General features: G+C 38.2%; 1 protein-coding gene across 3 annotated transcripts; it reads left to right on the top strand.

The window, feature by feature from the left end:
- Positions 1 to 1582: 1582 nt before the first annotated feature.
- Positions 1583 to 7620, top strand: LOC113343208 (signal recognition particle subunit SRP68-like). 3 transcript variants are annotated; one of them, XM_026587476.1, is made up of 15 exons: positions 1583 to 1842; positions 2888 to 2981; positions 3777 to 3945; positions 4047 to 4087; positions 4223 to 4275; positions 4693 to 4888; positions 4993 to 5078; positions 5272 to 5467; positions 5583 to 5694; positions 5770 to 5891; positions 5991 to 6197; positions 6382 to 6491; positions 6677 to 6806; positions 6924 to 7073; positions 7168 to 7620. In XM_026587476.1, the coding sequence occupies exons 3-15, from the start codon at positions 3864 to 3866 to the stop codon at positions 7387 to 7389; spliced, it is 1707 nt and encodes a 568-aa protein (XP_026443261.1). In that variant the 5' UTR covers positions 1583 to 1842; positions 2888 to 2981; positions 3777 to 3863; the 3' UTR covers positions 7390 to 7620. The 3 variants fall into 3 exon arrangements, with proteins under 3 accessions (XP_026443261.1, XP_026443263.1, XP_026443262.1); XM_026587478.1 differs by having other exon boundaries at positions 4021 to 4112; XM_026587477.1 differs by lacking the exons at positions 1583 to 1842; positions 2888 to 2981 and having other exon boundaries at positions 3807 to 3945; positions 4021 to 4087.
- Positions 7621 to 11628: the final 4008 nt, after the last annotated feature.

Here is an 11628-nt window from a genome sequence, read left to right as displayed (position 1 = left end):
TTTGGGTCATAACAACTCTTAGTTCTGGGTGAGATCAGCTAAGGGAATCAAGTGCGCAGAATCAGGCGTGGTTCGAGAGGCGTAAGGAACACGACTGTACCTTGATCAGTATGAGATTGGTTAGGGCTCAACTACACTCCAGTCCGAAGTTAACTTGTAGTAGGCTAGTGTCTGTAGCGGCTTAATACAGTGTGGTGTTCAAAAATGGACTAGGTCCCGGGGTTTTTCTGCATTTGCGGTTTCCTCGTTAACAAAATTTCTGGTGTCTGTGTTATTTCTTTTCCGCATTATATTTTGTTATATAATAAAAATATCACAGGTTGTGCGTAGTTCAATCAATTAGAGAATCCAACATTTGGTTGTTGATTATATTGATTGACACTTGAGCATTGGTCTTGGTACGGCTCAAGTTATTTCTCATATCAATCAGGCTCACAGATTTCTATCTGTTCGATTGCAGATTGAATTGAGAAATTGAGATATAACTCTTTGATATATTTCTTGGTTAAGCTAGCTTTATAAGATGGTACTCTCAGAATTATATTGGAGTTAGTCCATATAGATTGCCGAACGAATTATTGGTGTGGTTGTTATACCCCCACTTTTTCATAACCTATAGACTATAACTGACTCAATTGTTAAGAACCATACAAATATAGATAGATTGTCTATAATGCCAAGCAGAAAATTAAAATGGAAGTGACGTCCTAATATGGAGTTATAAGTGCATCCTTATTGATTTTACGACAATAATATCTAAAATGAGCGCCTAAACAATCATAAAAAACACTAAGGTCTCCAACTCCGACCTTACAATTAACCAACAAACCAAAAATTAGAATGCAAATTTCATCAGAACTAAGTTTTTCAACCAACTGTTGCACAAAGTATTTTGGTTGTGATTAGGAACTTGTTGATAACACGAAGGACAAACTCTTTGGGCTGCTATAAAATTGAGGATGTAGGCGCACTATGTTTCTCAAATAATCGACGAGGTAGTGCAACTAGCAATAGTAGTAACTGCGAGTCCTACGCTTTATGAAAAGAAATATGAAAGTTACGATTTATACCAAGAGGACGAATGTTTGTCTTGTGCAAGTAACAATGATATCTATCTGGTAACCAAAAATTAGCATATTGTGAAACTAAAAGTAGAAGTGTTTCTACTTCTCCATAAATAGAAGTATCTTGTCTTATGAAAATTTAATTTTATTATTTTTAGAAGTTGTTTTGAAATTATGTCACCACTTATACTTCAAACATTCGAATTCTAAAAATCAAAAAAATAACTTTCCAAAGTGAATCCAAACACCTTGTATAAATATGTGGATTAAAGACATCCATATTTGCACCATGCCCAATTGCGAAGAAGGGTCTCCTCTCATTTTCAGGTTTGGTATGGGATGATTGGATGTGCTCACGAAAAAGGGGTAGAGAGCATAAATATGTGGATTAAAGACATCCAGTCATCCATATTTGCACCATGCCCAATTACGAAGAAGGGTCTCCTCCTCTCATTTTCAGGTTTGGTATGGGATGATTGGATGTGCTCACGAAAAAGGGGTAGGGAGCAGGGACTGGATTAGACCAACGGATTGTTACTTGGTTCGACAACTTGGCCCCATAGAAATGCCGCTATACATCACTTGTCAGTTGGTGGGGACTTGGGAAGCCGAAATGCCAATATTGTTTCCAAAATGAAGATCCAAACCCAACGTCAACAATAATCGTGTTCTCCAAACTCAAAACTTTCGACGGAAATTAAAACTCTAAACCCTAGACCTCATTGGAGAGCAAAACAGGGATCGATTTGAAGATCCAGACAGGGATTTTGTATACCAGGTATTATCCTTTTCCCCCCCTATTTATTTTCTGTTCCTTCACATGTCTTCGATTAGACATCTTTTTCTAGGGTTTTGCAATTTTTTCATATTTTCTTCTCAAATTTTACTTCTATTGTTGATTTTTCCTATCTGAGTTGTTTTTAGATTCTAACTAAACTTGAAATAATCATAGTTTCTCCTCAATTTTTGATAGACTTTAGGGTTTTGGGTAATTGGGTTGTAAAATAAATCCTATCTTTTGTGATATTGCTTCTAGTATTAGCTCAAATTCTTTAGGCATTGCTTCTAGTATTAGCTCAAGTTCTTTAGGCAATTTGAAGTGGATCTATTATCCTATTGCACATTTGTGTAGCAGGTATATGGAATCAGTTGCCCACTAGACACAATGACTGATCAGCAATGGTGTAAAGTGCTCAGTGAGGCACTGTACTCAGCTTGTACCTCCTAGTAACAATACCTCTTCAATTGTTTTTTTCTATGCTATACATGTACATTTATACTAGTTCTCTATGGTGAAGAAAGAAGATGAGAATGCAAGTAAGATACGAATGGGGAATGGGTACAACGCAGATACAAACTCTTTTGATTGGAGCGAGATTCCTGGTTGGCAGAAATTCTTTGTCAGTTCGAGAAGCAATGAGCGTCGTGTTGCCTTTGTGGACAAACACAAACTTTTAGGAAAAGGTTGAATTGAAAAATCTTGAATCAGGAAATAGCTAGAGATGTTGAGGGTTGCGAAACAATTGAAAGAAAACCCATTCGTGTTTGATAATTACTTACTCAGTTTTAATTTGTTGGTGAATGTTGAGGTTTGAACTTAATGAATGAATGAATCAGTATTGAAGTTATTTGTCAATTTCCTATAGAATCTTTACATTTAATCGTTTGGTGGTTAAACTCAATTGATAATGAATGACTGAAGTTCCTTTGTAAATCCGTTAGTGTTTTAAGGTCTTCATTTTCTTATTGGTTACGTTTATTTCAGTTGATAACAGTGAGCATGGGTAAGTTTGTTATATCATTTTTCTTTCGTTTCATTGCAGATTGGGAAGTCTACATGATGGTAAAACTGAGTGCTTGTTGAAAAGGCTACAAAGAATAGGGTTTCATGTAGAGAAGGGAAGCACTTAAATACAGGCAAGTACTCATTGATACTTGATTTCCTACATTGTCTGTCTTGTGTAGAATTCAGTAGTTTACTTCAAAATGACACTTGCTAGTATGAGTGAGTACAATTAAAACTTAAAATAGATATCTACAGACTACAGGAAGGAATACATATGTGGGCATTTCTACTATTGTTATGTGGTTTTAGTGAATCCATGCATAAACTGATAAATTGATATCCATGATGAATCACTTACAACAAAGAGAATCCTTCACTTAAAGGCAGCATATTTCAGATGATTCTCAACTCTTATATGGGGTACACATAGAAGGAAAGAGGTTTATGGAGCAATCTGAAAAATCTAGGATTTCTTGTTGGCTAGTGTGGTTACGCAAGATTAGCATGTAGATGGTTCTGAACCCCAAAACCATATTCTCCGCATGTTACGAGCTTGAGCAATCCTAAAAGCATGTACAACTCCCGAAAATTCAGCTGACGTATCAGTGCCCAAAGAAGCTGCCAAAATTTCTTAGCACCAAGCTATTATCATTGTGATACACAAGTTACACAACTCAACCTCCAGCTCTGTCTGGATTGCCTACCTGAAATCTGATATTACAGCTGAAATTTTAGGACTTTCCTTGGTGCTGTAGAACCATTCACTCCCCCTGGGATCGATATTAGAAGTTTGAATGTTTTCCTAAAGAACTACCAGTGAGACGAACTTAATTTCGACCTTGCTTGTACTAAAAAAAGGAGAGCAACGAAGCGCACGTGTCCAATAATATTTTTGTGAATAACGTTTATATTATTATTGATAACAGCCGAGACTCAACTTTCGTAACCTAAATCAAGGAGAAGAAGGGGGAAAACCAGGACGATTCTGAGTCTCAAACAATCTCTCTCTAACAATGGCCGAGGAAATTGAAACAGTCTCAATGGAAATCGATGACAAAAAAACAGATCAGATCAACCCTAAATTCTCAATTAATGGTTCGTGTCTTCTCTCTATTTCATCAACTTAACATTAAAATCTGTGATTGATTGAAATTTTTGAATCAATTACAGTACTGCAACTATTAAAATCTGCTCAGATGCAACATGGATTACGCCATGGAGATTACACTCGTTATCGGTATGTTCAATCTTGGAATTTGAGTGTGGATTTGTTATAATTTAGCTGTTTTATGGTCTGTTGAAGTTTATAATTTTGAATTTGATTAACAATTAAGTTTCAGTTGATAGCTGATTGGTGTTATATTGAATGTAGGAGATACTGTACAACAAGAGGGCTATAACTAAGTCTACTGTTACTGAAGTTAGGTATGCACATCAATCTGTATCTGAACTACTTTGCATTTTTGTGGCTAAGAAGTAGTTGAATCACTACTTACAGTAGACAGTGTATTGGTGAATGCCGGAGCTGGTTGCTTTTGTTATTTACGTTTACAATTCTTAAATTTTGGGCTTATAACTTTAAATGCATAAGATTGTACATGGGTTGTTTCCCAATCTACCACTCAACGCTACTGGTTAAATGGGTTGCCCTAGCTATCAAGGCTGTGTATAGCTTGCCTCGTACTTGACAATAAACTCTCGGTTAAAAGATTTGTGAAATTGTAGTTTTGATGTGTTAGACATGGCTTGTCTCGCATGTTACACATTTTGTGGTTTGCCGTGAGTTTATGTGACTGGTGGACTTGTGATTTCTTATGGTTTTGTGTTTCGGAATTGAATTAGGTACCTCCATGTACTTCTGTGTACAGCAGAAAGGGCTTGGAGTCATGCCATGGAGAAAAGGCAGTTGCCAAATGGGCCTGTTCCATGCCAATGTATCTATTTGATTGGTCGATTGAGAAAGGCAGTCAAGTGGGCCTCACTTTTTGCGCAGTTGTGTGCCGTCAAAGGAGATTCCAGGACATCACTAGAAGCTGAGGTGCATTCTTTAACTCCTTTCTTCTACCTTTAGTTTACCTGTTTTTTGTGCCTTTATTTTATTGCACCTGTGTTAATTTCACCTCTTCTGGTTGGAAATTGCAGGCCTATGCTTCTTTTATGAAGGGTACTCTTCTCTTTGAGCTCGAACAGAATTGGGAAACAGCATTGATGAGTTTCAAGAGTGCCAGGTGCACCGGACTCTCCCTCCCTCCCTCCCTCCCTCTCTCTCTCTCTCTCTCTCTCTCTCTCTCTCTCTCTCTCTCTCTCTGACACACACACATACACACATCTATTCTGAGACTAGATTCAGTCTAATCTCAACTTCTTTTCCCCTTTAGGTTTGCTACAAAATGTTGTTGCTGACTAACTTAAAATTGACAGGGCTGTTTATGAGCAACTTGGCAAGTACGGTGACATAGAAAACCAAGTCTTATGCCGTGAGCGTGTTCTAGAGCTGGATCCCAACATCAATTATTGCTCAATCAAAGCTGGTAAATCAAACATAAAGACTTCTGAACTCGCAGATATGGGCCAGATGGAAGGACCTGCGTTGGACCTCTTCAAAGCTAAGCTCGAGGTACTATTAGTTTTACCATCACTAAACTACTCATGTTACTGGGTCTTCCTATAAGATTTGTACTCCAATGCGGATAAACATGTGTTTTGTTTTTTCTTCTTTTCTTGGTCTGCAGGCCGTTATGGATGAGGCTAGGTCCCAACAGGCAGCATCCATGACAGAGTTTAATTGGCTTGGTCACCGGTTTCCAGTTGCAAATGCCAAGACTCGGGTCTCGATTTTGAAAGGTGAGTGATGGTTGGATTATATGCTACCTGTATTCTCTGCTCAGTATGTTTCCTAAACAAGAGAAATTTGATCAGCCCAGGAGCTGGAGAAAGATTTGCATGGTTCTGCAACAGTGCCTGCTGAGAAAAAAGTAGTCATGTATGACAAAATTTTTGCTGCATATCATGAAGCTAGGAGCTGCATACGCAAGGACTTGGTATAACCTTTATATTTACCGGATCTCTAGCATGCTTCTACGTTGTGAGGTTTTTTTGACGACTCGTACATCCTTGTTTTAACAGTTCACCGTTTTTAGGTTAATGCTGGTGATACAGAGAATGTAAAAGACGATTTAAGTGGCTTAGATAAAGCTGTTTCTGCTGTCTTAGGACAACGAACGATAGAGCGAAATCAATTGCTGGTTAGCATTGCAAAAAGCAAATTTGCAAGAAATCGTGATGACAAGGTTGAAAAAGCCACAAAGCCTGAGGGACTTGTTCGCTTATTCGATCTTTTAATACAGGTAAATGGGGTCTACTAATCCTTGATGAAGGCTGTTTTGTTACAATGTTTTCATTGGCTCCACGTGTTTTAATAGTGATAAAATTTGGTTATATCACTGTGATTTGTTGTAAATAACCCTATATATGGTATAACATGGTGATTGTTTTTGATGTTATCCTCTTTCGTTGTTTTTTTATTGGCAGAATACTAGTGATCTGTCTGACTTAGTAACCTCTAGAAGAGATAGCACTCCAGAAGAAGTGGCATTTGCTGAAAAATTTGCACTAAAAAATCAGGTGTTTCGGGCAGAGAGGTTTGTTTTTCTTCTCGTTCTTTACACTCTTTATCTTGTTGCAACACTTCACTAGCCGTGTTTTTTGTGGATTTTAGTTGCATAATTCAGCCATGTTAGGATTGTATGAATTTTCTAACGTCGAGTGACACTTGGAGTTCATTTTGAGGTTTCAACTTTATTTGATATTTTATGTATGTTTGCAGGTGCTTCTACTTGGCAAAGTCTTATAGCTTGGCTGGAAAGAGGGCAGAAGCATATGTTTTGTACAGCCGTGCTCGATCCCTTGCTGAAAGCACCCTCCTGAAACTTAAAGCTATGAGTAGCTTCGATAAGGTTTGCACTATATACTCTAGCTGAACTTCTGTTCAAGTTTGTGGTTTACCATCCATGTTACGATTTTTGAAAGTGCTTCTTTCAGTTTGTTGCTGACTTTCTAGTCTCATCTAACAGGACATGATCCAAGATCTGGAAGTATTGTACAACAACAGCAGATCGAACATTTGCATAGAGCACGCTGCTGGAATCATGGAGGAGGAGAAGGCTCCAGAGAAAATCACAAAAGGAGTCTCTAGCATATCGCTGACTGAAAGTGGCAACAAGGTAAAACCCACTACTATTTGGTTAGTTCAGATCTTCCCAAGATTGAGTGTAAATCTTATTTGACATGTCTCACTTTTCACTGTCAAACTCGTAGGCTGGGATATTCCTTCTAGAGAAGCTTGATGTTTACGAATCATCAGTTGCTGATCCTAACACCAAAGGAGTTCCACATATCGAACCCTTCCCTCCAGCTTTCCAGGCAGTTCCTCGGAATCCAATTGTCCTGGATATCGTGTTTAACTCCATCGAGTTCCCATCTCTTGAGAGCAGGATGAAGAAGGAAAAGAAGGGTCTCATCAGTAGGTTTTGGGGATGAAACCTCCTTCAGTAGATGATTTTGTTTCATTTTTAACCTTTTCAAGCAGGAAAGGATTTTTGAATTTTCTACAAATTGTGAATTGAAGAGCAGATAGAAGAAGATTACTTCTGAATCAAATCTTACTTGACATTTGTCGGGATTATCTGTGTTCAGATCAATGAGCTCTAGGGTATCAACAGTGTAACAAAGAACAGTATACTTTTAAAGAATTTATACAAATTGGGTTTACATAAAGTTTTTTTCACCATGTAGAGGGGTTAAAGCTTTCCTGACCAATTGATAAAGTGTGTTCAGATTTCATCAACTTTTAGAGTTTAGTATTCCTGTACCTGGAGAATGGGGTTGTAGAGTCTCCTGTAGGAATGACAAACCCTAAACATTTTCATTGTAACCTTCCGAGACCTTGGTCCACTGTTGAGCTAATTCAAACACTATCTTTAGTGTCTTTGGCTGTTACGGGGTACCTACCTGCATTGATATCTTCTTTGGTTGGCTCGTACAGACACCTTTACAATTATATTTCTTACCGAAGTACCACGTGAACTGACCAGTTGTTTAACCTAACAAGGTCCAACTCCAGGCTCCATTGAGTTAACTGTAAAAACAAAAAGTCTCAAACCTTGCTGTTTTTGTTAGCTCTGAGGACTTTATATTATTCCACCAAAGTTTTGATGTATATACCAAAAATATAACAAAGTCAGGTACAAGAAAGGTTAGCTACTAATTCGAAACTCCACTCAACTTTTAAGAGGACGGTTTGATACAAAGTTCCAACTTAGAAGCTACTACACACGTCTGTCATAAATATATACCGAAAAATGTGATAAACTAGTGCGTGCAGCACAAGAGCAGTTTTCGAGCACAAAACAAACGCAAGTTGCGTCTGTGTGCGCATTTTTCAAACTCCATTTCGAGTAACTTGAATCTTCAGAGAAACAACATGGAAACGCAACATCTTTATTCATATCAGTCGGTCTCTATCTCTGAGTTCTTGAGTTCCATCAACTCGATTCCTTTTTCCATTCCTTAATTTTTTCACATTGCAACCAACAACTTCATGATCTCCTTTCTCATATTTACCTCACTCCCCTTCAGAGACAAGTACACAAAACTTGATCACCTAAGTAATATTCTTAATAATCTTTCCTTTGAGATATCTGTTTTGAGGGTTTCCGAGCAGAAATAATTCAATCATGCATAATCAGCAGTCTTTCAGTTTTTATGTCTGTTTCTTCTTTATATTCTTCATCACTTCTGTTCCAGCAAACACTGATCAAGTTACATCACCAAGATGCGAGGTGGATGAAAACCATGCTCAGAAGTTACAAATTACGAAACACTTCTCGTATATTAAAGGCCACAGACACACTTGGGATCGTTCAACTTTGATGTTAAACTAAGCCTTGTCTCCAAATCACACCATCAGCCATTAATGTTAATTTTACGGAAACTCAAGACTACGAGCACGCCAACATCACCATCGGTTTTTACTATGGTGACCACGGAGATGGCAGTCCATTTGATAATACAGTGATTGCACATGCAAACGGTCCGGGAAGAGGCGCACATATACATTTTAACGCGGGATTTATTTTTGCAGTTGATTTCAGTTCAGAGAAATCGGATTATGGCTTATGATTTGGAATCCATCGCGCTACATGAAATTGGTCATGTCTTAGGCCTGGGTCATTCATCAATCCCTGAAGCTGTCATGTGGCCTTCTCGATCCCCAGGAACCATAAATGTGAAATTAACATTGGACGATGCCTATGGTGCTCAACTTCTCTACGGCTCAAACCCAGATTTTAACCTTGATTCTGTAACGAGTCCTGCAAGTAAGTCTTTCGGATTAACAGAAATTATAACCATTTCTGTTTCTTTACTAGTCACAGCGTTGGTTTCATGTCTCTAATGGTTTGTTATTATGGATTCCTCCTCTAGCAGCTAGTCTTTGGACTCATTTCGATTTGTAGCCATTTGGCGTATTTTTATTAAGGTTTTATTACGGGAAATCATGTCTGTAGCCTGTTATGGATGGACCTGTGGTGTGGTTCACAATCCTTGGCAGACTGTCTGGTCTATGTTTTAATCTTTGATGAACCAAATGGCATGAGTGTCCTACTTGTGCTTGTTCTACGAGATAAGTTTAGGTTTGCTACAGTAACTAAGCCCGACAAAATCAGATTGATATAGTTATTAGCTTGTCAACGTAAGAGCGTGCACTATAAAATGGGTGTCAACGTAAGAGCGTGCACTGTAAACTTTGGTGCAGTTGCATAAATAGATATCTACGGTACCCTCCTTGAGCATTGTTAATGAGTAATCCTTCTTATGTTTCCCAGCATTTTCAGCTAATACAATTTGAGGTGCAAGATATTTTACTGCCTATCGATGTGCTAGCTGTAATGCCTCTTGTAAATCTTTCTCTGTAACCTTGCCAGCTTGCACGTCAGCCGTTTGAGTTTTATGATCGCGGGTGCATGCATAAACCAATTCGAGGTCACAATTGAGAAGCTCATACGTTGTGGGATGAATAACAAAATCTCCCCATAACCTTGTTATGCGCACAACCCCAAGGAATGTCAGATACCATAAGAGTGCACTGAAAATTGAACACAACATATGTCAGATACCAAGGAATATTTATCATGCCCCTGATAGGACATATGTCATAACATCAAAAACTTGAAATCATCATAAAATTTTCAATACTGATACAAGCCAGACTCCTTTTCCTTTTGCTTGTTTCATTCCAAATACCACACCCAGATGTTCTGATATAGATCACAATGTATATACAGTCCCTTTTATAGGTAAACACAAAACAGTGACTATTATTTCCTGCTTCTCTATGGTACCATTTACAGGATTTCATTGTAGCCTTCTGAGACCTTGGTCCTCTGTTGAGCTAATTCAAACACCAAATGCAGGATTTCATTACCCTCCATAGTCAGAATGACATTTTCAATTTTATAACTAGTCTAATCATGGAGTACTCTCTTAACAGACTTGATTTAGAGAGCGGAAGACAAAACGCTGTATGTCGCTTGAAACACTCAAAACGTTAAAAGCACCTTCCTCCAGAATCACATACAGAAGCACAATTTCCCATTTGGCATACTCTTCTACCTGATCCAATACAACCATTCAAGTCAAAAAAAGAAAATAGATGTAAAGTTAAGAAAAAAATATACTAGCAGAGAATACGAGTACAATGAAGAGGCAAGACCGTTATCTTCTTCTCATTCAGTCCAACACCTACCACTCTACACTACAGTCTCTTGTTCCATCATATTCATGGGAAACAACACTAAGACTCTGACCGTACTGAGTCAGACATGGATGAGTTGGGTGTTTTGAGTCAGATCATCCGGACGAGTCAGATTCAAAAATAAATAAATAAGAACAAACCAAATGTCAGTAGAAGGTAAAATACATGAGAATGTTGACTAACTTGTCAAGGGAGGGTCTCTTCCAGGCCCAGATTCCCAGGCAAGTTGTAAGTTCGGCAAGGATAGCCGAATGTGTACTACACAATATACAGTGTATACCAGCTGCATTTCTCTTTTCTTTTGGCCGATCTATGAGAGATTTATTAAAGAAATTCATTTGATTTTTCATTTGTTTTTCAACTTTTAACCATTAAAGATTATGCATGTAAACATATTGAAATTTTGAATTTTCCACTAATTGTTAGTTGAAGAGCTCAGAAGACAACTTTTGAATCAAATCTAGCTTCACATTTGTCGGAGGGTTTTTAACCAAAGAGGTAAATCATGATCTCAGAAAATTGAGTTATGCCAAGGCTATCATTATCCGTGCAAATCCCTAGACAGTCATAGATGAACCTGCTTGTTGTCTGTTTAACAGCCCCTAAGCTACCGTTAATTGCATTCACTATATTGGGATAGTTCCCTTCTAAGTGAAGATTGAAAATCATCAGCTTTTGCCTGGCCCATTATACAGCTTCCAAAGCCAGCTTGAGCTACTGCAGCGATGCACCAAGCTCATTGATGATTCCCTGATAACTAGTTAATGACTGCCAGGTTTCCAGCAACTGCAGAAGCACCATCCACAGGCGTTGGCATCTGGTCCTGATCAGTTGCCCAAGTGTCGCTTTCATTTTCTGATTCAGAACTCTCTGGTCTCTCCCTCGACCATACCAGCATCATACCATTTTGCGAAATCACACCAACATCTCCACTATATTTGTCAGCTGCAGCATACTTCCATAAA

This window comes from Papaver somniferum, unplaced genomic scaffold (genome assembly GCF_003573695.1).
Source record: "Papaver somniferum cultivar HN1 unplaced genomic scaffold, ASM357369v1 unplaced-scaffold_57, whole genome shotgun sequence".
Classification (NCBI taxonomy): Eukaryota; Viridiplantae; Streptophyta; class Magnoliopsida; order Ranunculales; family Papaveraceae; genus Papaver; species Papaver somniferum.
The sequence above is the reverse complement of the archived record's forward strand: the minus strand, read 5'-3'. Positions and strand labels throughout refer to the sequence as shown.